General features: G+C 43.2%; 1 protein-coding gene across 1 annotated transcript in view; it reads left to right on the top strand.

Annotated features, from left to right (window-relative positions):
- LOC128733129 (cadherin-86C) overlaps positions 1-25632 on the top strand; it is a 61691-nt gene extending 36059 nt beyond the window's left edge. Inside the window, exons 5-12 of the mRNA XM_053826755.1 lie at positions 6539-6688; positions 6743-6857; positions 6921-7113; positions 7231-8566; positions 8641-8771; positions 20305-20395; positions 20956-21329; positions 21769-25632. Coding sequence (XP_053682730.1) covers positions 6539-6688; positions 6743-6857; positions 6921-7113; positions 7231-8566; positions 8641-8771; positions 20305-20395; positions 20956-21329; positions 21769-24193 — 4815 coding nt within the window. The 3' untranslated portion in view covers positions 24194-25632. The remainder of the gene's footprint in view (positions 1-6538; positions 6689-6742; positions 6858-6920; positions 7114-7230; positions 8567-8640; positions 8772-20304; positions 20396-20955; positions 21330-21768) is intronic.
- The last annotated feature ends 1574 nt before the right edge of the window (positions 25633-27206 follow it).

The raw sequence follows: 27206 nt of genomic DNA, 5'->3' as shown, positions 1-27206 counted from the left end.
ATTTCAATGCATTTTCGTTGTCTGCTCATGGCTTTTTGACGTACATTTTAGGTCGCATTTTTTCGTCGAGTTTTGACGTTTTTATCGTTTTTTTTTTGTTTTGACCCATTTTTGAAATCCTTAAACATCTTTTTGTCATGTGTTTTTTGTTTTCTTTGTTGTTTTTAGTCGACGTTTTTTGCCATTTCATCGTCGTTTTGATAACACAATTGTCTTTTTACAACCTCTGTGTTGTTCGAATCGGCTGCTCGACTCAACAGCTCAACTGCTCGATTTAATTGCTCGACTCAACTGACAGCTTGATTCAACAGCTTGACTAGGCTGCTCGACTTAGTCACTCAACCTGACTGCTCGACAAGACTGCTTGACTTTTGTTTGATTCGACTGCTCGACTCGGCTGCTCAACTCGATTGCTTGTCGCGATATCACAGGGTCGGTGTTAAATCAGACCGGAGCAAATCGCAAAATTTTAAAAAATGAGGTAATGATAGCAACCGGTCAAGAATTTTTCTAACCAACATTTTACTCTTTGACATCTTTTCATCACTTTTTCATTTTTTTACCACATTTTAGTAGTCCAATTGTTGTCTTTTCGACGCCTTTTTGTCTTTTCCTCGTATTCTTTTTTGTCATGTTTCTGTGTATTTTTATTCTTGCTTTTTGTCGCCTGGTCGACTTTTTGTTGCTGTTTTAGCGTCTTTTCGGCATCTCTTTTCGACAACAAAAAGGTTACCTTTTTACCATCCTTTCATCATCAATTTTAGCATGTCGTGTTTTTTTGTGCTTTTTGTTGCTGTTTTTGGCGTTTTTCGACGTCTTTTTGTTAGCTTTTCATCGTATTTTTGTTATCTCCTCATCACTTATTTTTTTCATGGCATTTTCGTTGTTTTATCGATGTCTTTTCGATACTTTTTCGCCGTCTTTTTGTCATGTCTCTGTGCCATATTTCTGTCGCCTTTCCATGGTCTTTTTGCCATCATTTCAATGCATTTTCGTCGTCTGCTCATGGCTTTTTGACATCTGCTTTTGACATTTTTCGTCGCTTTTTCCGTCGGATTATGAAAAGACGATAGAAATATGGCAGAGGGATGACAAAAGGACGCCGTATACGAAGAGAAGACAAAAAACAGATGACAAAAAGACGGTGAAAAAGTATAAAAAAGCATAGGATAACGAAAAGACGATTAAAAAAAACAAAAAATACGCATGGCAAAAGTACAATGAAATGACACCGAAAAATACGCTAGAGCAGCAGCAAAAAATGCCAACAAAGACAGAATAAAACGACGAAAAAGGGTAAAACAGAGGCAAAATACAACAGACAAAAACGATTAAAGAGTTTCAACAAGGTAATAAAACACTCAAAAAGGTCAACGAAAAGATGGCGAATATACGACAGAAAACGATGAAAAGAGACTTGACAACAAGCAGGACGACGAGAAAAGTGCAAAAAACTAGACGATAAGACAACAAAAAAAAACGGCAAACCGATAACATAAGATAACGACAGAAAGATGGCAATAAGAAACGAAGAAAAGACGGTAATATGACGACTAAAAGATGCGAAAACAGCAGCAAAAATAACGACAAAAATGTCAAAAAGCAGTTGAGAAAATCGACGATAAGTACCAAACACGGAGGTTAGAAAACGACGAACCGACGACGGAAATAACATGAAAATACGACTAAGATGACGAAAGGATGCTAATTTAGCGACAAAAATCAAACAAATGGACGTTTAAAAAACGTCAAAAACACGACAAAGCGTGCAAAAAAATGCTAATCGATGCCAAAAACCGATGAAGCAACAAAACTGACAAAAAGCCATCAAAAAACGAACAAAAATAAACACGACAAAACATAATATTTTGAAAACGGTAAAAAGCTGACAAAATGTGCTGAAAAGAGACGAAACATGAAAACACGAACGAAAACATGAAAGAAACGAAGAAAAGATTATGAAAATCGTAAAAAAATCGACAACGATATCAACAATAAAAAACCGTTGAAAAAAGTGACGAAAAATGCAAAACCGGAGGTTAAAAAATGACGAACAAACGACGCACAAGTCGTCTTTTTGTATTCTCCCTGCCATATTTTGGCCGTCTTTTCATGATCTTTTTGCCATCATTTCAACCCATTTTCATCGGTTGTTCATCACTTTTTGACAACTGTTTTTGGCATTTTTGGTCGCTTTTTCTAGTCGGATTTTTGGTGTTATTTTTTGTGTTATGTTGTGTGTTTAACGTCTTTTTGCCGTGGTTTTTGGTTCCTTTGTCGTTTTTAGTTATGTTTTTTTTTTGCCATTTTATCGTCGGCTTATAAATCAAAATTGTCTTTTTACTACCTCTGTGTTTTTCTTCCGTCGTATATTCGACATCTCTGCATCGTATTTTTAGCACGTTTTATTGCCTTTTTAACGCTTCTCAAACGACTTTTTGTCATTTATTGTCGTTCTTGTTGCCGTTTTCGTGTCTTTTCATCGTATTTTCGCCATTTTTTCCCCATCATTTCATTGCATTTTCGTCATCACTATACCGTCTTTCGTCGCCTCCTTGTCGTCGTCTTTCTGTCATCTCTCTGTCGCAGTTTTGTTATCTAATTATGGTCTTTTTCCTTACTAAAAACTACTAACTGACGATGAAAGGGCACAAAACAACACCAAAAAGACGGCAAAACGGCAAAAATCAAGAACAGAAATACGAGAGGTGGCAAAAAGACAACGAATATAAAGAAATTGCAACAAGAATATGTTAATAAGACGGCCAAAGGGCGACGAAAAGACAATAACAACATGGACGAAGCCAAAACAGCGACAAAAATATGACGAGAAGCGACAAAAATACAGTTGAAAGTATCAAACTAAGAAATGGCAAAATCCGACAAAAAAGCTATAACCAGACGCCGAAAAACGACAAACAGAACATGAGAGGTGACAAAATGACACCGTACACGAAGAGAAGACAAAAAAGAGACGAAAAGATATAGGAAAAACAACAATAAGATGACGAAAAGAGGACAAAAAGGTGGCAAAATGATGACAATAAGCGACGAAAAATAGACGATAAAATGACGTCTAAAAGAAGTTGAAATAGCCAGTAAAATGACGACAAAAACGATGATGAAAACACGCCGAAATAGCCCAAAAACACGACAAAAAGCGTCAAAAACACGACAAACTAAGCAAATAAAAATGACGAATATACGACAGCAAACCGACAAAGCGAAAGACGATGAAACGATGTTGAAACAGCAACAACAAAATCGACAAAAATGGCACAAGCCGTCAAAAAAAGCAACAAAAATAAACACATTTAAAAATTAACAAAAAGGTGACAAAATATACAAAAAAAAAGACGATGAATATAGGACAGAAAGACGACGAGCGAACGACGAAATGGTGACAGCAAAAAACTTACAAATATCGACAAAATAAAAATGCCAAAACAACATGCAGAAAAGCAGTAAAACAGCATGTCAACAAACGATTGAATAACTTAAAAAATGGTTGCCTTTTTGATAGTAAAGACGACGAAAAATTAACGTACATACGACAGGAAGACGACGAACAGACAGTTTTTGTTTGTTGTCTTCACAACCAGGACGCTTGATTGGATAGATCGACTTGACTGCTTGACTGAACAGCTCGATTTAACTGCTCGAGTGGGCTACTCGAGTTAACTACTCGATTCGACTGCTTGATACATCTACTTGACTCACTACTCGACCCAACTGCTCGACTTAACTGCACGGTTGAACTGCTCGACTGGACTGTTCGATTCGACTGCTCGACTGGACTGCTTGACTGGACAGCATGACTCATCTGCTCGACTCAACTACTCGACTATTCGAATCGGCTGCTCGACTCAACAGCTCAACCAGATTGCTCGATTCAACAGCTCGATTTAATTGCTCGACTCGACTGACAGCTTGATTCAACAGCTTGACTAGGCTGCTCGACTTAGTCACTCAACCTGACTGCTCGACTAGACTGCTTGACTTTTGTTTGATTCGACTGCTCGACTCGGCTGCTCAACTCGATTGCTTGTCGCGATATCACAAGGTCGGTGTTAAATCAGACCGGAGCAAATCGCAAAATTTTAAAAAATGAGGTAATGATAGCAACCGGTCAAGAATTTTTCTAACCAACATTTTACTCTTTTACATCTTGTCATCACTTTTTCATTTTTTTACCACATTTTAGCAGTCCAATTGTTGTCTTTTCGACGCCTTTTTGTCTTTTCCTCGTATTCTTTTTTGTCATGTTTCTGTGTATTTTTATTCTTGCTTTTTTGTCGCCTGGTCGACGTTTTGTTGCTGTTTTAGCGTCTTTTCGGCATCACTTTTCGACAACAAAAAAGTTACCTTTTTACCATCCTTTCATCATCGATTTTAGCATGTCGTGTTTTTTTTTGTACTTTTTGTTGCTGTTTTTGGCGTTTTTCGATGACATTTTTTATTTTTGCCATCTTCTCATCACTTTTCCATTTTTTCATGGCATTTTCGTTGTTTTATCGGTGTCTTTTCGATACTTTTTCACCGTCTTTTTGTCATGTCTCTGTGTCATATTTCTGTCGCCTTTCCATGGTCTTTTTGTCATCATTTCAATGCATTTTCGTCGACTGCTCATCGCTTTTTGACGTCTGCTTCAGGCATTTTTGGTTGCTTTTTTCGTCGGGTTTTGACGTTTCTATCGTCTTTTTTGTTTTGACCCATTTTTAAATCCTTGAACGTCTTTCTGTCGTGTGTTTTTTGTTGCTTTTAGTCGACGTTTTTTGCCATTTTATCGTCGTTTTGATAACAAAATTGTCTTCTTACAACCTCTGTGTTGTTCCTCTGTCACATATTCGGCATTTTTTGATCGTCTTTTAAACATATTTTACCGTTTTTTTGACACATTTGACGCGACTTTTTGTCACTTATTGTTGTTCTTCTTGCTGTTGGTGCCTTGACGTTTTTTCATTGTCATTATGCTGTTTTTCACCGCCTCCTTGTCGCTCGTTTTGTAACCTATTTGCTGAATTTTCGTCACTTTTCTGTTATCTTTTCTTTGACTCGTCGTTGTCTCTCCGTCGTATTTTTGTTTTATGTTTTCATGGTCTTTTTGGCGTCTTTTCAGTAAATTTTCGTCCATTATTCGTCGTTTTTTGACGCCTACTTTTTGTATTTGGTGTGACTTTTTTGCCGTTTTTGCTAATTTAACGACTTTTAATCGCCTTTGGCCATCGTTTTGCAGTGTTTTTTTTTGTTATCTCTTCGCAACTTTTTTAGCAATTTTTCGTCATTTTATTTTATTGCTAAGTCAACTGATTATACTTACTATTTTACTATCTTTTCATCGTCGTTTTTAGCAGGTTCCCTCGGTCTTTTGACGCTTTTGAAATTTTTTTTTGTAGTTTTTTATGTTCTTGTTGCATTTTTTCACCGCATTTTCGTTGTCTCTCCGAAGTTTTTTTTTGTAATTTAGACTACTTTTCTTCATCATATTGTTGTGTTTTCTGAAGGCTTAAATATTTAACAGTTTTTGATCAGAACTCTAACAGAACAACTTATCGATTCTTGAAGAATAAGGTTACGCTTTTCAGGATGTTAATTTTTTAACCTTTTCCGTAAAGTTTATGGAAATCCGTAAATACGAGCACTTCATCCGCTGGGTCCGTAAAAAAAATCTTAAATCTGTAGAACTCCGAATAAATCCGCAGATCTGGCATCACTGGCGCAGAAAAAAAAACAACACCAACAACAAGCGGACACACCGTGTCCTCTCCATGTGCGTCGATCGATTCACCACCGAACCGACACCGTCGGATCTATCAGACTTTTACGAGCTGTTAACTGTTCGACTATCGATCAACCAACCAGAACCAGCCAGCACAGTTCGTTGGCCTACTAGGTTTTATTTTTTTGTGTAATTAAAAAATGATTTAATCTAAGCTGGCGCTGAACGGCACCGGCGGTGCCGGTGGGTAGCATTCTAGTGAGTGGGTGGGTGGTTGGTGGGAGTACGGTGATAATGATTTGAACAAACATGTCGCCCGGCAGCTGATCGCTGTGGCTGCCTTTCCCCAAACGGTACGGAACAGGTTCTGGAAAAATGTGAGGCAACCACAATGAGAAGAAACCAATAACGTTCGGATTTGCATAAATTTGCATCTGATTTTCTGGCCTAGCTCTAGCGATTGCGATTGTGAGCGATGAGAATTCTGCTGATGGGTCGTTAAATGGGACATGGTTGTTGATGTTTTCGTTCCCCTCCGTGCAACGAGAGGTTTAAAATTCGATCTTGCTCTGGCTCCGTCCGATAGTTCGATTGTGCAAAAGCTGTGTGCGGTAATAAATGATCTTCTTAATCACAGCACCAGCACAGAGCACACACGGTTGACAGGTAAATTCCCTCTGACAAGTCCCCGTCAGGTTAATACATTTTAATGAAGATTTATCGATTGGTCGGTTTGGCCGGCCGGCTTACCGGCCGGTCTCGTGATTTATTGTAGCTGAATCTGATTAAAAACTTTGTTCCATTTTTTTTTTCGTGCAGGACGCCTACGCAGAACCGGGTCAGGATTCGCGCAACATTGCCGGCCTGGAGGTCGTGATCATCGTCGAAGACGTACAGGACGTTCCGCCGGTGTTCACGGTGGCGCCGCCCGTTACCCGGCTCCCGCCGGGGCTGATTCCCGGCGATAAGGTACGTCGGATGATGACTTAATTGTCTGCCGAACATTAAACGTTGCTTTTACAGGTTCTGCAAGTTCACGCCGAAGACGGCGACAAAGGGGTGCCGCGGGAAATTCGCTACGGGCTGGTTTCCGAGGGCAATCCATTTACGTCGTTTTTCGAAATCAACGAAACTAGCGGTGGGTTGTTTGGACACAACTTTATTCTAGTGGAAATTAATGTCGGGGTTTCTGTTTTTTTAGGTGAAATTTCTCTGCTCCGTCCGCTGGACGACATCCTGGCACTCACGCACGTCGGCGACCCGGTCCTACTGACAGTAATTGCCGAGGAGGTCAAGGTTACTCGCGATGAACCGCCGGCCATGGCAACTACCGTGCAGCTGGCGTTTTTCCTGCCCGAACGCAGCAACTCGCCGCCGTACTTCGAGAATGACCAGTAAGTAGTGGAAACACGCAACCGAATTGACACCCCCACTAATGAGCCCGAAACGGTCTGTAATGAATTGTTAACGATTCTGGGTTTTCCCCTTTTACTTTCCATTCAATTTCAAAGTTATGTCACTCGGCTGGAGGAAAATGCCGCCCCCGGAACGACGCTCTCTTTCACCGATCCGTACACGCCCCGTGTGATGGACGACGATGCGGGAAAAAATGGCGTCTTCTCACTGACACTGATCGGGAATAACGGTACGTTCGAAATCTCACCGAACGTGGCCGAAGGGCACGCTAATTTCGTCATTCGAGTCCGGGATAATTCGCTGCTAGACTACGAAACGGCCGAATACGTTCACTTTCAAATCCTAGCCCAGGAACTCGGTCCGGCAACGAACCTCTCCGCCTCGGTGAACGTTACCGTGTACCTGTCGGACGTCAACGACAACCCACCGGTCTTCGAACAAAACGATTACATCGTTGATCTACCGGAAAACATGACCGCTGGAACGCGAGTGGTTCAAGTGCACGCCACCGACGTGGACACTGGTTTGGGAGGAAAAATCCGCTACACTCGTATTCTCGGTCCGCAGAACACCTCCCTCAACCTGGATCCCACCTCCGGGGTCATAACCGTAGCCATCAACAACCACGGCTTCGACCGGGAAGCCATGCCCGAGTACCACCTGTACGTGGAAGCTCGCGACGACGATGGCATCGGCAACCGAGCCCAAGTCCTCCTCGTAATCCGTCTCATCGACGTAAACGACGAAACGCCCATCTTCGAGAAGAGCCTGTACGAGTTTATCCTCTCCTCCAACCTACGCAACTTCACCGTACCGGCGTACATCAAAGCCATCGACAACGACGCCGAAGCGCCGAACAACGAGGTCCGCTACGAGCTGATCTACGGCAATTACGAGAACAAATTCGAACTGCACCCGATAACGGGCGAACTGAAGCTCACTTCCGCTCTGGTGCGGCGGACGAAAAACGTCCGCCAGCGGCGCCAACTAACTAGTCAACAGCTAACCACCACCGACACCGGCGGTGGCACCTCGGCAGACTCGGACGTATTCGTGCTGACCGCGCGGGCATTCGACCTCGGGGTTCCAGTGCGCTTTTCCACCACCACCATTCGGGTCTATCCGCCGGAAAGTCGAACCCGAACGATGACCTTCATCGTGCCCGGTCACGATCCGGACCGGGCTCGGGTGCAGGAAACTCTCGCTGACGTGACCGGCGGTCGGGTTATCATTCAGGAGATCCGACCGTACAGCGGCAGCGTTCCCGGGGCCACCGACATCGGTGGGAACAGCAAGGACCGCAGTGTGGTGCTGGCGACCATTCTGTACGACGGTGACTCGGTGGTGGACATTGGCCGCATCCAGCAACGGCTGTCCGCGAACGGAACCGCCGTACACAGCGGCGGTATCAGTCAGGACGAACGAAGTGCGGTTAGTTTCTTTTGAATTTTTATTTCCATCATTTTTGGTCGGAAGAAGCTAAAACTGTTTCAATTTTCTTTTAGATTCTCTACAAGGCGGAGAACCGAGTGCTGTTCTGGTTGCTGATCTTCCTAGCCATCCTGCTGGCGCTGGGCATTCTGACCCTGCTGCTGTGCTGCATTTGTCCCTGGTGTCCGCTGTACGCCGCCACGAGGTAGGTGTTTCTAGCTTCCAAAAAACAGTATTTAGGACAAAGCTGCTGCAGTGCAGACACAAACTCTGTATTTGTTTTTCCTCGCTAACTCGCACTAAAACTCAACTCATTCTGCCCAGTTAATTTTCCACCTTCCCTCTCGCTCGCTCTCACTGTTGGCTGCTGCAGGCAGCAGCACGCACTAACCAACCAACTGCACTTTTCACACACACACAAAACACATGTACCTACCAACCAGCCTACCATTTCAAATCAAAGAAAAGGAAAGAGAGAGAAAAAAGGGTTGTCTGAAACTTGTGGAAGAGGGCTCATCATCTTCTAATGACATAGTAGGCATAGGAATTTAAATTTCCTCTTCGCACCGTGCGCGTTGACAAGTGTCAAGTGCGTGTTTGCTATTGTAATTTGTAATGTTCCGTTCCGGTGTGAAACTAATTAGTTCTGGCGGTGTGTCCGGTGGAATGATACGCACGTACGCACTATAAAATCTGCAAATCAAAGCTTTTTCTACCGACTCTGCCGTTAATGATGAGCATCCCAAATTACAAAGCAAAGTGTTGAAAATACTGCGTAAAATAACTGCGTTGTCTGAATGAACCATGATTAGCAAGAAGCATCTCCACCGGGAAATGGTAAATAACTGATCGGAGTGAGCAGTGAAATTACTCACAAACCAACCGACAATTTGGTGCTTGTAAGCAAACAGAGTAGGCTTTTTGAATCCTGTATTTTATTGCTATCGTCAATTTTCGTTGCGTCTTTACTTTCACGTTTGAAAAACAATACGCTAGTCTTTTGTTTCAGGTTTCAATTCTACACACTTTTTCGCTTTGATTTTGATACTAATTTTGGAATGATCCGACCAACGCCGCTTCTAAAAAACACGATTTTTCAACTTTATGCCTGGCTTTTTGTCGGTAACCAATCAACGTATTGCAAACAAACCTTTTTTTTTTGTTTTGTTTTAAGCTTTGTAAACACAGCTCGAGAAAAAACAGTCGAATAATTGCAAAATTGAACTCAAAATAAGCAGAAAAGTGTGCAGAAACTAAATCTGAGTTAAAAGAATTGTGTTTCCTATTGTTCCTATCCACCTTTTCGCGTGCTTAATGGCGACTAGTGGGCACAACTTTTGGAAAATATGTAAATGCTTTTGGCAACTTTGCTAACGTACGTTTGACAGTTTTACGACAACAATCAAGGGAGAAAATGTCAACTTGACGTGAGCAGAGTTGCCAAAAGCATGTTATTTTTTCCGAAAATTGTACCCACTAGCCGTAAAGCCCTATAAATGTATATTTTTACAGGGCTTTAACTAGCCGCCATTAGGCACGCGAAAAGGTGGCATCCATCCATCGAATAGAAACCTCGAAGGTCGAGGTTCCGAAACAACGGATGGAATGCGCCAGCACCAAGCCTGTTTGCTTTGCTTTATTAGTAGAGTTTGATAAGCTGTGCCTAACCTACTCTAGGTATGCAATAAAAGTGCAACTAAAGTGTATCTGCTCGACGCAAAACCGACGTAAGAGAACCGGTGAATGGATCAATTCACTGCTAAACAATAGAATGATGCTATAAAAGAGGCAGTAACGTTTACATTACTTGAATGCCGGCATAAATAGTTTCCGCATAAACTTTAGTGCAGAAAACTGTTCCATGAAAGGTCCTATATCGGTCGACATTGCCGTTTGCCGATTACCGGTTACCGGCGTATTGAATAGGTGATAGAAAACGGCGAAGCTGTAGCTTTACATCATCAAGGTTCTCCTTTGATTGAGACTAAAAACTATGTACTAAACTACTAGTTGATGCTTTCGCAACCACGGATGAAACGTACCTGCCGTTGTGACGCAAACTTAACGAGTCTATACCGTGGTCGTCACGGCACTAGTAAAAGAGCGCATTCTCTTGGAAACTCTTGGTGGACAGAACGAAAGACGCAATCTGTAGTTGCTTGCTACAACACCTAGTTTTGGACTAGCTTGACCGTATAAATCACGTGAACAATGGACTCAATATCGTGTCCTTGAAACATTTGTTCGTATGACTGGATCCACAATCTGAAAGTATCAAAACCATGATAAAAATAAAGGAAATAATTTTTTTGTGTAACGAGATAGAAGCATGGTTTCTTCAGTAAAGTTGTAGAAAATGTAAAAGCAAGCAATTTTGCTGAAGAAATGACATTTCTTTCTCTATTGGGTGCAGAGTTATAGCGCATTTTGTTTGAAAGTTCCTTGAAACTAATTTTTTCATGCTTTTGTTAGTTGCATTTTACAAGAATACATTGCTCTAGGCATTCATCGCAATGCAGAACGATTTTGTTCGCCCCTTCTTTGCCATTCCGGTTCGGTGCTTTCCAAACTTTGTACACCTGTAGTTCAGAGCGGGTCATTGTTTTTTGCACAAAACAAACCGAAAGTTTAACATTGTGCTACTACTAACCTTCCCCTTGGTAGTTTGGTGCTTCTTAAACGTTCTAATCACTTGGGATGCGATTGAAAGTTCGATTCCGAGCTGTTTACCGATCCATTGATGCCAAATTTTTAGTGCACTTTTTGTGGCGTCAAAGATATTGTAATCGTTCAATCGATTTTGATTTAACCCGAATTTGCTGGTAACGTGTTTCCAACGTCATCCACAAAGATAGGAACTATTCTTCTGCTATTCCGATCGTTTCATTAGATAAATAGGACCACAAATAATGTAATCGCAGATCCAAACAAATTGAACTTACTGCGAGTGCAAGAAGCATAACATCCAACGCTTACTCCACTGACGCGAGCGTATGACAATCGACCGCTCTGATGCTGTGTGCATTGTATACACTCTCACGAATGCATAGCCTCGTAGCGTTTTTCTGCACAACCTGCTTACGAAGCCAACAGTGCTCGTTAGTCAGCCAACGAGCGCGAGCGGCACACTAGGATGTATGATTAACCAGCGTCACGAAAGAATGAAAGATTTCGAACGCTAATAGCTCTTCCAATTTAGAACGGTTTTTGATGATGCGTATACCATTCGATTCATAAAAAATGCAGCAATTGTATGGCTTTTAGAAAAAGACGATTTTCTAATCGCTACATAGTGAAAATCAACGGAAACTTTCAAGTCAAAGTTGTCCCATACATTTTCCGTGTAACAGGCTTGCTTCCCAGACACGAACGACGATTACATTTACCAATCTTGTGGTTGTGGCTGCTGGTGCTACTGCTTCAAGACGGAGAAATGAACCAGAAAAGTGTTGCTGGTGCATCGGTTTTACGCGAAACTCATCGTTGACGATGATTTGATCAGACTGTTCTGAACAGAGGGGTTTCTTTACTTAAAAAAACGCAACTAATAAGGTAAAAATGCCAGAATTAGAGTTGTAGGAAGATCAGTAGTGCAGAAAGTTACAAAAATTCAGTACACTTAAAAAGTAACTTAAGAGGTTCAAATCCTGACTGAATCTTGGTTGAAATTGTAGGAACGTTGTGTGCTTTTGGTGGTCCTAGGAGCATTGAAAACGCCTCAGTCTTGGAGGAGTTTGTCAAGTTTCGATAACGGAATGTTTGCTTTGCTTTTGTTATGCAAACTTAGCGAATATTACGACAAGTAACCCGGTAACAACGTCGTGACCAACTGATAAGACAATTAAAAGCTCTTGGTAAAGAGTACGGAAATTCCAAACTTTGCCGAGTTCCCCTACCCTTTTTGGAGCAAAGATTCGATGCATTAGAAAGCTGTGAACCTTTCAGTTAAAAGGGAAATGATTCCGTAAAGAAGGAGTGATACAGCATCCGCTCTGTCAGGCAAGTCGATTTAAAGCATCAATATTTTAAAACTGAACCATATCTTTCCTGGCCGAATTGTTTGCCGGCAATTCACCCCATAGAGTTTTATAACAGAGGGAAGCTCGTTCAACGATCATAGTAGGCAAGGAAATTAAAATTTCCTCTTCGCACCGTGCGTTGACAAGTGTTTGTTTGTTATTGCTACTGTAAAGTTTCGTTCCGGTGAAAACAGTATGAGTTATTTGAGCGGGCAGATGATAAGATTTTTTATCTCTGGCATCTTAAAAAACGACAGCAAAAGCACAAAATTGCACACGTGATTTTTTTGCGGTTCCAACAAGACAATCTCTTTCAATAAGCAGTTTACTAGTGACGTTTAACGTTAACAAGTGCCGAGTCTTTGTTTAATGTTCTCTTCCGATGGCAGACATATCGAATTGCATTCACGGTGGATGTCGAAAAAAAAACTATCCGCAGGTACTTCTTCACCGAAAAGATATTGTTTTCCAACGTAACAGTTTATGGCACGAATATTTGGAAAAACAATTAAAGCTATTTACTAACTGCGACTTGATAACCCAAGTGCTGCATACTTAAGCGATACCCCGATACCACTATGAAAGGTTACTGAAGATTCCAAGGCTGTGAACCATTTTGGTTAAAATTTGACAGTTCGATAGTTATTTCCCGTCGAGTAGTTAAAATCAGTTCAGAATGCGAACCATTTCATATTTCGACAGACGAGCAGTTATTTTACCTTCAATGAGTGTAAATATCAACGTGCGGAAGAAAAAACAATGTCTGTAATGTGCCGAGTTTTGATGTTTCCCCGCACCTGCGTGCGCATTGCCAATGCCTAGAATAACTACCGAACTGTCAAGAATAACCATGCTTCAGAGCAGGGTTATTTTCGTGCGAAGGGGAAATAACTATTGATATGTCAAATTTTAACTAAAAGGTTAAAATTTTCGCCAAATGGTTCCCAGTCCAAATATGTCGAAACATCTCTTTGCGGCTGAAAGGATAATTGAATATTTTTACACTCGAAGAAACTCAATTTCTAAGCTTTTTGCATCGGGTGAATTGGAAATGGGTTCCGAACGAGCCCAACTTTCCGGGCGAAAATCTGTCTTGTTCTGAATCATTTCCGCTTGTTTTACCAGGGGAAGTAGATTCTACAAAACCACCCGGCATACGATGAATCCCGCAAGAGCATACTTTCCGCTTTGACGTTAACTTTGAATATTGACAGCATTGAGAGGAAATAGATCCGTACAGACCTTCTAAACCATTTGGTTGACTCACAGGGATAGTCAACTGCATGGAAATATGGTTCCAATACCGATGGCTTTCCAATCTGGCTATGATGATCCATTGATCCATGATGAATCCGTGAGAAAGTCAAAATCGGATTTCAGAATATCACAGAAAATGTCAGAAATTCGCCGCAAACTGCACATTAAAAATTCCTGGTTAGTTTCCTAGAAACCGTTGGCATTATGTGTCAACGAGAGATAATCCGTCTGACTGCTTCGCGAGGCGTTTCGCTGATTGATTTAGTAAATCTGGAGCTTAGGGCGATAGCTGGTTGAAACCAAACGAATAATTTTATGTTTTCTCGATAACAAGGGACAACACCTATTACTGATCTGTAAAAGTTTGAATGTAATTGGTACCAAAGTTGGTTGTAATACTGTTTTTACTGTAATATCTCTTTGACGGAAACGTAGGTGAAAACATCCAGCACCGTACCAACTTATAAATTTGCTTTCGTTATAGCTTTCTCGATGTGTTTGTTAAACGTCAGTTTATTAACTATTTCAACATATGAATCACAGAGCCAAGTCTCCCTAGGGACTATATCTGTACTGATGTTCATGTTAAAGTTCATTCAATTTAAAGACATTCAAGGTTAATCCAAACAGTTCACAAAGGTATAAATGACAAAATGGAAATGCCTTTATAATTTTCAACGAATGTTTTCGAACCGTTTTTGTAAATTGGAATAGTAAGCGATATCCTCTAAATGTCTGGAAATATTCTTGTCATCAAAGATGTGTTGAAGAGTGTTGAGGTGCATTGATGCTGATAATGCCACGAAATTTGATCGACCAGCAGTACTTTCGCCAGGGATGATGGGAATCTCTCCAACCGGTGCACATAGCTCGAGATTCATACACATCCACCACTCTCCGCTTTCAGTTTGCACTCCGCCAAATCATGCGCCGCACTTTCCGCTCGAACACGGCAAGACCAATATGCCCAATATAGCCCAGTGTGGGTGGAATATGGGAGACTGTGGTGTAAAGCATGAAAAAGTATCTCAAGGTGGTGCTTACAAGCCCTATCGTGACTATCGAGTACCGTCCAACTGTTTCGAAACAAATTGAAACTTGTTTGCTTCCGGAATCTGACGTTAGCCTTTTATCAAGCAGTTCTGTCTTGATCGTTGGTTACGAATTGAACAGCTCACCACTGATATGTGAACTCGCTGGGGGAGCTAGCTTCATTTCCGTCCGATAGTTCGAGAAGACCACTCACAAGGAAACATCACTATCGGTCACAGGCTTAGAGCTTAACCATATACACCATAGTGTAGTCCTGTCGATCCAGAACTTCACTGCACTGCTCGTATCCAGCTTTTTACGAGTCATAATGGCGGACGTGTTTGTAATATTTGAACAGCATTTTTGACATTTCCCCAATACATCGCACGTTTTCTTTCCGCGCGTTCACGGTAAAACTAAAGGAATGTAGGGAAAGAAAACGTGCGATGTATTGAGGAAATGTCAAAAATGCTGTTCAAATATTACGAACCCGTCCGTCATTATGGCTCGTAAAAAGCTGGATAGGTGTAGCCTATGGAACTTTTTTGAGAAAACTTGAAATTTGTATGGCATTTGACTTAATGGAGGCGCATGGTACATTGTGAATATCCGGAACGTTTCAGTAACAGTTCAAAAATAAAATGATATGGTTTGGAAAAGGATGATTTGATTACGCAACAAGCATTTCTGAAAGCCTTTTTTTGTTCACCTGGAAGTGTTATTAAACTTTTCTCATACTGATAATACGTTAATTGCGGTTCAAGTTATTCGTTTACGATACAGGATGGTATTTTCTCTCTATTTAACTAAATACGGTGGCATAATTGAGACAAACATTCAGAGATGTTTACAATAGTTGTGCTGCTGCCGAAAAAAGCATTCTTCTTTACCTTTTCTCTGTTATGTATCATGTTGAATAAAACAGCAATTGGAAATTTGCTAATATACCCAGCAAATCTGGTTTGATGAGCAGCGAAATTGCCAAGCAATGGATGAAGGAGATGGCTAGGTGTTGGGATCAACACTCCGATACATAGTTGAATGGTCAACAATAGTCAGAAATAGGAGAACGACTGAAGATGATGGACAAGCTATGGATCCACTAACTTTGGACGAGGTTATAAAAGCAGCGAGATAGCTGAAAATGGCAAAGCAGTTGGAAAGGATGACATCCCTGCTGAACTTTTGAAAGTCGGGAGCGAACTTTTGAAAGAACGGGTGCAATCCATCAGGTTATACTAAAAGGTATAGACTGAGAAGGAAATTCCTACGGACTGGTTAGAAGGTCTCATTTTCCCTATTTACAGAAAAGATTTTTGACTCGAATGCAGCAATCACTGAGGCATTACTTTCCTCAATTATGCATACAAAATTCTCTCCCGTATCCTGTTTCTCAGAACAGACTGATGCCGTTGCAGGAAACCTTTGTTGACGAATACCTGTGCGGTATTCGAGAGGAACGCTCCAAGGCGGACCAAATGTTCACCTTGCGACAAATCCTCGATAAATTCCGGGAATTCAACTTGCAGAATTCAACTTGCACCATTTGTTTATAGACTTTAAGGCGGCGTACGGTTCAGTTAAACGCAACGAGCTGTGGCAAATGTGCAGGTCAGCCCTGGTGTGGAAACCTCGAGTGCACGAAATGATTGGTTTGACGAGGAATGGCAAGAAGCGATAGAGAGGAAAAAAGAGCTTGGGAAAACTATTTGAGCACATCCACGAGAGAGAATTTGGCCAAGTATCGACGAGCGAGGAATGAGTTGACCACGATCCTGAGGAGGAAAAAGTGCCACAAGGAGGACAGAGATCGTGAGGAGCTAGAACAACTATTCCGGGCTAATGACACGCGCAAGTCTTACGACAAGGTGAACCAAACTCGCAAGGCCCACACACCAAAACCTGACATGTGTAGGGACGAGGGAGGGGATCTAATCACAAACGAGCGCGAGGTGGTCGACAGGTGGAAGCAGTTCTTCGATGAACACCTCAACGGCGATGTAGCAGCAGGAGACGCAATGGAAGTTAAGCTCGGAGTACCTACAAACGACAACAGCGTACCGGCTCCCGATCTCGAAGAGATCCGGCGAGAAATCGGTCTGCTGAAGAATAATAGAGCCACCGGAGAGGACCGACTGCCGGCAGAACTCTACAAAAATGGCCAAGAACCGCTAGGAACGGCACTTCACTGGCTGATTTGGGAAGCATTTGGGAAAAAGAGAAACTACCGGAGGAGTGGATGGAAGGCGTAGTCTGTTCCATCTACAAAAAGGGCGATCGGCTAGACCTCCACAAATGTCGAGAGTACAATGTGCCCACGCATCATATTTTCGTGGATTTCAGAGCAGCATACGATACCGTTGAACGCGAACAGCTATGGCAGATAATGCACGAGTAAGATTTTCCGGACAAACTGACGCGGCTGATCAAAGCTAGTCTGGAACGAGGGATGTGCTACGTGCGCATTTCGGGGACATTCTAAAGTCCTTTCGAATTGCGCAGAGCAGCAAGAGTAGCCAACTCCTAGCCTTAGCAGACGACCTCGACATCATTACTAGAAACCGTGGGACGGCGGAGGCAATCTACGCCAGACTAAAAACGGAGACTTACAAATCAATGCGTCGAAAACCAAATATATAGCAGGAAGAGGCTCCCGAGAAAGTAACCTTTACCTCCCGCGGACAGTGACTATTGACGGCGATGAACTGGAAGTGGTTGAAGATGGTGAGCTGGAAGTGGTAAGGAAATTCAACGACGCATTCAAGCTGGAAATCTAGCTTACTTTTCCCTCCGCAAGACGTTTCGATCTAGGAGCCTACGCCGCCGCACAAAGCTGACGATGTACAAAACGCTAATAAGACCGGTACTCCTCTACGGACTTGAAACGGTAACGTTGCTTACGGAAGACATACGTGCACTTGCCGATTTTGAACGAAAGGTGTTGCGGACTATTTTTAGCGGAGTACAAACGGAATGCGGCCAGAGAGTGGCGGAGACGTATGAATCACGAGCTACAGGCACTGATTGGAGAGATTCCCATCGTACACCTGGCGAAAGATGGGAGACTACGGTGGGCCGGCCACGTCGCAGGGATGCCGGACGACTGTGTAGTGAAATCCGTTCTCTTCAAGAACCCCACCAGCACCAGGAATAAAGGGGCTCAACGTGCACGATGGCTCGGGCAGGTTGACGCCGACTTGCGTGTGTCGAAACGTGGTGACGGTGGTGACCTTTTTAGGAATACTTTCGGAGGAGTTACGACCATCTTCCTGAAGATGACAAATAAGATGTTAAGTCTTAAGCAAATTTTGCTGGTTAGCGGGTATATGCCGAACCCTCCAATCACCGGTTTGTATTCCTCCCCCTAGTCGAAATGGGCGTTGGAATTCCCGGTGTTGATTTTGATGTCATGTTTCGGGCAACAACGGTCGTTCCAACTGCACTTAACTAGAATTCCTGCTTGTCATCGGTACTTCCTAGGGAAAGGCTATGCACGTTCATGATGCTTTTGTTGAAGAACCGGTCCTTGATTCTCAACCTGACACATTCGAATGAATCGATCGTGTGTTTGCAAATCGTCCGCAAATCCGAGAAACAAGAATCCGAGTATTTTTTTGAAACGGTGGTTCTACCGTCCCTTCATGAATTATAGAAACACCGTTTTAAAAAAATATTAGTATATGTTTGACCGCATTTTCAAGATCACGACTAAAAAAACACGAGGTTTGGTTTGGACACGAATCTGAGGTTCCATGAATTTTAGAGTCCGGGATTCCAAAGATTCGAGAGCCAAGAATCCGAGAGTCCAAAAATCCAACGATCTGTGAATTCGAAGCTCCTCAAATTTGGTAGTCCAAGAATACGAAATTCCTGGAAACCGACAGTTCAAGAATCCCAGAATCAGGCGATTCCAATAAGTCCAAGAATATGACGATCTAAGAAACGGAGAATCTCAAAAATCCGAGAGTTCCAGAATCCGACGGTCTGAGCGTCCAAAGATCCAAGAGCCCGAGATTCTAAATATATAATATTCGGTCCAAGAAACCGATAGTTCACGAATCTAAGAATCCGAGAGTCAAAAATTCGATAGCCGAGATCCGAGAGTCCAAGAATCTGATGGCCTAAAAATTCGAAAATCTTAGAACTTTGGAGAGTTCCAGAATGCGACGGTCTGTGAATTCAAAGATTCAAGAAGCCGACTGTACAAGAATACGAGATTTCAGGAATCCGAGACCCAAAAAAACAAGCTTCCAAGGATCTGAAAGCTCAACAAACCGAGTGTCCAAGAATCTTGCAGCACAAGAATATAAGAATCCGAAAGCCAGGAAACTGTACGTTCAAGATCCAAAGAATTCATCGATCTAAAGAATTTGAATTCGAAGATTCTAGAATTTGGGAGTCCAAATATATGACGGTGTGAGAATTCGAAGAAACTGAGAATCTGGGAATCGAAAAAATCCAACCATTCCAGATTCAGACAGACTGAGAATTCAAAGATCCAAGAATCCGAGAGCCATGAATCTGACGTGTGTGACCTGTGGTCTGTGAGAATTTATAAATAATTTAAATCAGTTGAGTAAAATTGGCGTTTACACTTATTGAATTAGGCTCTGCTGTGGAATGAAAAACAAACGTCAAGCGTTCAGATTCCTTCATTCGGAATTTCGGAACAAGATATTTTTCTCTTTTAGCGCTTTCTATTTAAAGTAGTTGACTATGATTTCGGCAGAAAGTTGATTCTTAAGTTAACCTGAATTTGCTTAGCAACCTTATGAGTTATTTTCGGGGTTTCTCATGAGAAATAAGATTAAGAAAAAATAAAGTAGACAAAGCCTAGTCGAATTCGTTTTCCAGTGACATATAAAGTAAACAAACAAAATTTGTTCCATGGCAACCAAGACATCTAGAGCAGTACTAAACTATTTATTTCAGCTATCCATTTCTCAAGCAGAAATAGGCCTAAATCTGCAAGCCATTCTTTTAACCCTTTTAACCGATTAATTCCTTCCAACTAACCAATACTAGTTTCACGCTTCTTGCACGATTACAAACACATAGTAGAAAGTAAAAACTCTCTCATCAATTCAACCTCCGCCACTGCAATCACCTTCAAACTTCAAACCACCACCACCACCATCACCATTATCATCACCACCACCACCACCACCACCATTGTGTATCGTTTCTCAATCACCAACCAACCAATCACCATCGTCAAATTTAATCCGCCTCACACACACGCACAGAAAAGCCCATCGCCATAACTCGCCACTACTCGTGAACGTGCGCACCCAAAGACTAAAACAATAATCGTTTGTTGTTCTCTTGTTTTTTTTCTCTTCTCTTTTTATGATCCAAAAACAAAAACAAAAACGAAACAAAACAAAACAATAAATCAAAAACGCTCTCGCTCTCTCTCTCGCTCGGTAGAAAAAGAGTAATTAGAGTCAATAGTATCGAAGATGATGTACATCTTGTTCATAGAGAGCAAGGCATTGGAAAACAATCAAAATCGGTCCAGGTAGTGATGTGTGATTCCGTACTCTTTTACCTATTTTCTATATGTTTCTATGTTCTTCTATGCTCTATGTTTTGTCTTCCCCGTCTTTTCCCCCGCTCGGGTTGTTTTTTTGTGTTTTTTTTTGGTTTTTCTTCCTGAAAAATTTTCCTTGTTATTATTTTCTTTTTTCCCGTTTTGCTCTACTATGTATCTACTAATCCCATTCTACTAACCGCCCGTTCGCAAGCAAACAACCAACCAACCAATCAACCCACGCCCACGCTTGAGTTTCATTTGATTCTAACGACACCCCCCCAGGGCCTTGGCCCTGGCCTGCCTGGTGAAGGAAGTTTTGTTTCTTTGCTTCGTGTTTTACTTTCAGGCTTGAGTTTCTTTTTTCGTTTTTCGTTTTTGTTTTTTGTTCCTCTCTCTCTGGTCAAAGAGTACACACTAAATGTGCGGTTTTTTTTTCTCTTCTTTTTATTTTCTGCTACAACCTAACGTCTTTACTGTTGTTGTGTGGGATCTCGTCGCTTTTTCCACATTCCCCTCATTGATTGGTGTCGCGGACGCCGAAACAGGTCGCGGAATGGATGGGACGAAGAGAAGCCTGGTCGGCGGATCGATCGTCCGATTCCCGTACAAAGCCGACGCGCTGGGAATTTAGAGGAAGACGACACACTAACAAAGCCTCACTAGCGGCGGCTGCAGCGGCTGCTGCCGCCGCTGGCGGTGCCGGATCATCGTCGACAGCAGCAGGCGGCGGTGGCGGTCGAGACAATCGAGGACACACAATCGACGACGACGACGATAACGGTGGTGGCGGCGGAGGCGGAGGAGGAGGACCAGGCGGTGATAGCAGTGGCGGTGGACCAAGAGGAGGAAGAGATAAGAGAGTTAAAAAAGCGATGACCGAAGTCGGTGGTAGAGGCAAGGAGCAATCAGTTAAGATTAGGTTAGTAGGATCACAGCAGGCGGTTGCTGCAGCTCCGCTGCGATGCGCAACGCGTTTGGTGGTGGTGCGCTACTAAATGTATAGGATCTGTCAAACTAACAAACGCTTCAAATGTTTTGCGCATCGCAGTAGTCTGGCAACGGGGAAAAAGCACTGTCATTAACTTCAATAAAACGTGTGTGTAAACAAACGCAGGAAGGTGTTTTCTGTCTTTCGTAAAGTAAAATTTTAGCACTTTGTAGTGAGAAGAATTTAGCAAAACACAGTATTTGAGTGTCCTTGACCTATATTTCAACAGTTCCGGCGTAGCCGGACAATTCATTTGCATACAACTTCCGTAAACGGAAGACAGAAAACACCGGTTGAATATTTATGACAGTGTTTTCCGGACCTGAACTTCATCTGAACATGTTCTAACGTCTGCATCCTTTTCTTTTAGAAACGAGTACAACTCAAAGTCGGCAAACAAAAGCATCGGTGGAGGCGGAGGTGGAGACGGTGGCGGTGGCGGTGCCGTCGTCGTTGGTGACGGACTGCACCGGTCGCGTAGCAACCTGCTGAACAACGAGCAACGGACGGACATGTACATCGAGGATGTGGACGATCACGATCCGGAGTATCAGTCGCTGCGGCGGGTCCATCAGCCGCAGGTTCAGCAGACGCAGATCGATGACGATTCGATGCGGCGGCACGAAATGGACCGGGGAAGTGATTTGAACTACGAAAGAAGGGGGAGCTTCCGGCGGCAGGGTGGAATCGGGAACAATGGAGGGTTGGATGATGGGATCGAACCGAGGGATCAGTATTATATTAAGGATGGGAATGCGGAGATTCTGCGGTTGATTACCAGAGGAAGGAATGAGGAAGAGAATATCTATGTGAATGTTCCGCAGCGCGGTGGAGGTGGAGGGGGAGGCGGTGTTGGAGGTCCGGGGCAGTACATAATGGTGGACAATGGAGGAAAGGAGATTTTGATGAGGCGATACATTGAGGAGCAAGCTAATGGCAAGCAGATTATCCGGGAGCACTATCAGCTGCTTCCGGGGACGACTTTCATACAGACAATACCGAACGAAGTCCCCGGAGGTTACCGGGGGGAGCACGTGACCGAGGTAAAGATCGGCCACGATCAGAAGACGATGAAGGGCTCCGATCGGGACGTGGATGAGGACGACATTCACATAACTCACGCGGTTTCGAACCATTCGTTGATTCAGCAGGAGTTGGAGAATTCTTTGAAGCAGCAGAATGCTCTGCTGCGGCAGATTCTTCTGGAGAAAGAGAAGCTGGAGGAGAAGTACAACCAACAGGATCAGGCGCTGGAGACGCAGAGCTTGCCGTGTCAATCGATGGCGGTCGTTGCGGCCACGCAAACGGATTGTGAAACGGCCACCCAAACCGAACCGGTTAAAATCGAACGGCGTCGAACGAAGAGCGAAAATGACGACTCCCTGTCGGAGGATGAATACGAATACATTAAGTTTAGTCCACCGGACAGTCCGGATGGAGTGTATCTGATCAAGCGGAAGCGAACGCGGAAGAAGACCAAGTACAAAGCTGGCGATGGAGACTCCATGGACAGTCGGACCGGTCGCCGTTTCATCACGGTGGAGTCCGTAAAGCGGAAGATCCGGACACCGATTCAGGAGGAGGATGAGCACAAAAAAACACCGCCGCGGCATGCCGAAACCAGAGCGAGCATTCTCCGGCGAAAACGGAACGAAGAACGACTGAAAAAGGACGTGCTGATGGAGATTTCCGACTCGCTGGAGGACAAGGACAGCAAGAAGAAGGAGAAACGAAAAAAAGTGTACAAAAAGAACGTTAAGTATTACGAAGATTCCGACGGTTCGGACAAGGACGTCGCGGTGCAGAAGTACTTCTCCGCCGATAGTTTAGATGAGATCAATTCCGACGTAGAGGACTACAGTTATTCGGTCACGAAAACTTCCAAATCGGTGACAGTTTCACCGCGAGCTGGCGTACAGCAGCGAATATCCCGGAGGGACAACAGAACAACGGAGACAACCAGAATACGGCTGGCAAGCTCCGAGTCTCCGTCCAGAACTCTCAAAGGCCCGGCTCCGAAGCCTCCACGGTTAACCAAGTCCCTCTCGAAAGAGGGCCTGGAAGCGCAGGACGGAAAAGACATCCCAGCCAAGTACATGGATTGGTACTACAATTTGGGCAGAGACGATTCCCTGGAAAAGAAGTCCAAACAAGACAAGAAACCGTTGAAAAAGAAGGTGGTCTCTTCGTCCTCTAAAGAGGACGATGGAAAGTTCAAACCGGAACCGATGCCTCGGACCTCTCCCCCGAAGGATGCCCGTCTTCTGAAGGAAGACCTTCAACTCGCGAAGCGAGTTCAGTCGCAATCCTCCGGCGAACCAACCAGCCATCCCCTGCTGCAGCACTCCGAGCATCGTTTCGAAGCCGAGTACGATCCGCACTCGCAAGTTCCTCCACCGCCGGACAAGCTGCCCCACTATCTGTACCCGGCGACGCCCCCAATCGTGAACCGCGACAACAAAGTTCAAATCAAAATCGTCGATTCGTCCGCCAGCAAACCGTCGCCCATCAAAGAGCACGAAGTCAAGGAACCTCGACCTCGCCCGTCCGACTCCCATCCGTCAGCGACGGCAACCGCAACAGCGACAGCGACAACAACCGCAACAACCACCAAAACGCTCAACGCATCCACCCTGGAGGACGATCACGATTCCGGCATCGCGATGAACTCCCTGCTGCACAACAAAAGCAAACGGCACCCGATCACGGACAAGAAGAGCATCTTTACGATCGCGTACGACGACGTACGCATCCGGCAGATCCGCTCGGAGAGCGATACGCCGCCATTTTCCTAACAGCGGCCGAAACAGCCGCCTGCTGGCCTGCACAGCAGACGACTACGGAAGCAGTACAACGACGCTCAAGCCGAACAGCACCAGCAGCGGCAGCAGCAGCAGCAGCGACCTGCAGGCGGAAAGCGAACCCTTTCGTACCGCAACAGTGACTGATGCGAGCGAGCCGGAACCGGAAGCTGCTTCACCACAAACAACGGAGCAGATTGTACAGTACAAAACCAGATCCCGTCCACACTAAGATTCCGTCCCGTGTGTGCTAAGCTTTTCCTTTCCTAAAATACGAATGTAAGTACGAAATCCAAGTTCTAAAACAATATTGCGGAAATGAAACCGAAAACTGCCATAACTGATAAGTTGTTCGTACGTACGGTGTGTGAGCGTAAGCGAGAGAAAGAGAATAATTAGATTAGAGATTTTTTAAAACAACCAACCGCGCGCGCGCCCGCCATTTCTCGCCCTCTGGTAGAAGAACCCTGACGGTACAGTACAGTCAGCGGTTTTCCTATACATATAATTTAGTGCAACAACAACAAACTTCTAACTGATGTGTCATTCCGAACGTGCTAAGTTTCCTTTACCGTTTAAGAGAGCAACTAGAACCAGAAGTGTACATTTTTAATAATACGCCTTAATTTTTCCTTTAAGATTTAAACTGCTAAGGCTCGAACTGTGTGTGTACATATTAGACTACTACTGGCAAGAAAAGCCAAGGTTCGAAGAAGATCCGTTTAGATTGTGATTAGAAAACATAGGAACAAGGAACGAGTCAGCCGGCGGTGCCACACCGTGGCGCGCTCTCGGCTACGAAAAATCAAGCAATTTAACTTTTTTTTTTGTTTGTTCGGGCGTCCTAGTTATCAAATAACTAGTCTGTTTTAGATGTTTAGTTTATCAATAATCGTCGGTACGATACGCGCAGCATACGTAGTGATATTTTTTTCTTCCAAAATCGTAAACTAAGGTAAACAACACAACGGAGAGAACGAACGGTTCGGAAGGCGCAAGCAAATTTCTTCCAGTAAAACAATCGAAGCAAGCCGTCCGCCCGCCCGCAGGGCGGGTTGGCCTTGCAGTAGCAACGTAGTTGTGTTTGTTTGTTTAGTAAATTGTGTTCTGTTTATTTGTTGATCCAGTGTACAAAACAAAAGCAAGAGAGAGTGAGAGAAAGAGGATTCTATTGTTTCTTTTTATGTTTGGAAATTTTTCCTGTCCCTTTCTAGCGACCTACCTGTGTTAAATGTTATTCTTACGTAGATGAAACTAAATGTTTAGTTTAGTTTAATGTTGGAACTGTGTAAAAAAGTAGCTTTAAGATTGTCCCCTATGGAATACAGATATAGTAGAGAAGCAGCAAAGCAGAATTATAGATTGGATAGACGACTCTATATCTTTCTAAAGCCTGTGTAAAGAAAAGGCATCGAACGAGTTAAGAAATTCAATGAAGATATTTTCAATAAACCTTCAACTGTTTCCTATGTGTCCGAACTTTCCTACTGTCACTGTTCTTTATCTTTTTATATGTGTAGTATGTGTGTAGATTTCTAACAAAAGTGCATAACACATTTGTTTTGTATTCCGACTGATCGAAAGGCATTCGATCGAAAGTGGATGGTATTCTTTATTATTCAACTTAATTCAAGGTAAGCTAAAAAAAACTACAAATTTAAAGTTCTGTTGCAGAAAAGCTTACTGTAAGTAATTTACTTCCAGTAAAAATCTGTAACAGAAATAACATTAAATAGACAAGCTCTTGTTAATTTGAAAGACTGGTAGAATTGATGAAACAAAAGGTAGAAATTGCCAAAGACTTTTGTGCGGTAAAGGCAAGCAGATAAATATCAACTCGCGGGGGAAATTCGTTCCTGTGCGATATAATGAAAACGCGGCTGAAGTTGAGACCGAAATGAAACTAGATCAACTGCCATTCCGTCCATTCCGAAGTTCATTTCACCACATGTAGGCCAAAAACGTCGAAGAGTTGCAGAAAAATGAAATGAACTGCTAAAAAAGTAAGCAAACAAACAAGGAAGAAATTCAAAAATAAATCAAGAAAAACAAAAATAAATTGGGAAAAACTTACGGAAACTTGTTGATGCACAAATCGATCAAAGGAACGATGCACGACAAAGAATAATGGACAATTTGAAGAAAAGGAAGATAACAGTTGCTGAACTGGTACTTCTAAGACAGCGAATGCATCTGAGACGCCACCATCAGCAAAGTTGGTACTATTAATTCATGAATTATGGAACTTCGTTGCTCAAATTATGATCCTGTAGAGTTATGTCTTTCCGCAAGGATGTCATTCCGTAGTGTAGATGTGATGTCCTGAAAGTAAATCGCACTGGAAAACTGCGTATTGGAAGTGGTAAAGTAAGCTCAGCTTTTGCTTCCCTAATTGACACGACAAAAGTATACGTTTTCCTATAAAAATAATAAACCACACAATATGGACAACCTAAGAAAAGCGAATGTAGTACGCCATTACAACACTGGTAGTCTTGGTCTTTCCGTCTCGGATGCGTCTGCCGAGATGTGCCGACCGGCGTTGGTAGTTTGCTGCAACATAAGTTGTGCTACAACGCTATTGACGGCATTCGAGGTACTCTCCAAACTGGTTTCGCAGTGTGTCTGGACCAGTATTGCCTGAAGCAACTTTTTAATGACTCGCCCGTCATCGATAATGCGATGTCATCCGCAAAGCCGACGATTACCGCACCTCTGACCTTCATCAAAGCCAGCACACCGTTATACATCCCGTTGGGCCTAGAATGGAGCCTTGCGGAACTTTCGACGTCATATTCCTCGTCTTACGCCCCTTGACCGGCGAATTTAAGCACCTGGTTTCGGAAGTAACTCCTCAGAATTCTGCATAGATATCTCGGGACCTGCGTTCTATGCAGCGACTCGGCAATGACGTCCCAGCCGGCACTGGCTGGCAAGGCGTGTTTTAACCTGCATTCGCCCGGTTTCGGATCCTCTTGTTTGTTGTTCTTGGCCATCTTTTGCTCAT

Source organism: Sabethes cyaneus, chromosome 1 (assembly GCF_943734655.1).
Source record: "Sabethes cyaneus chromosome 1, idSabCyanKW18_F2, whole genome shotgun sequence".
Classification (NCBI taxonomy): Eukaryota; Metazoa; Arthropoda; class Insecta; order Diptera; family Culicidae; genus Sabethes; species Sabethes cyaneus.
The sequence above is the reverse complement of the archived record's forward strand: the minus strand, read 5'-3'. Positions and strand labels throughout refer to the sequence as shown.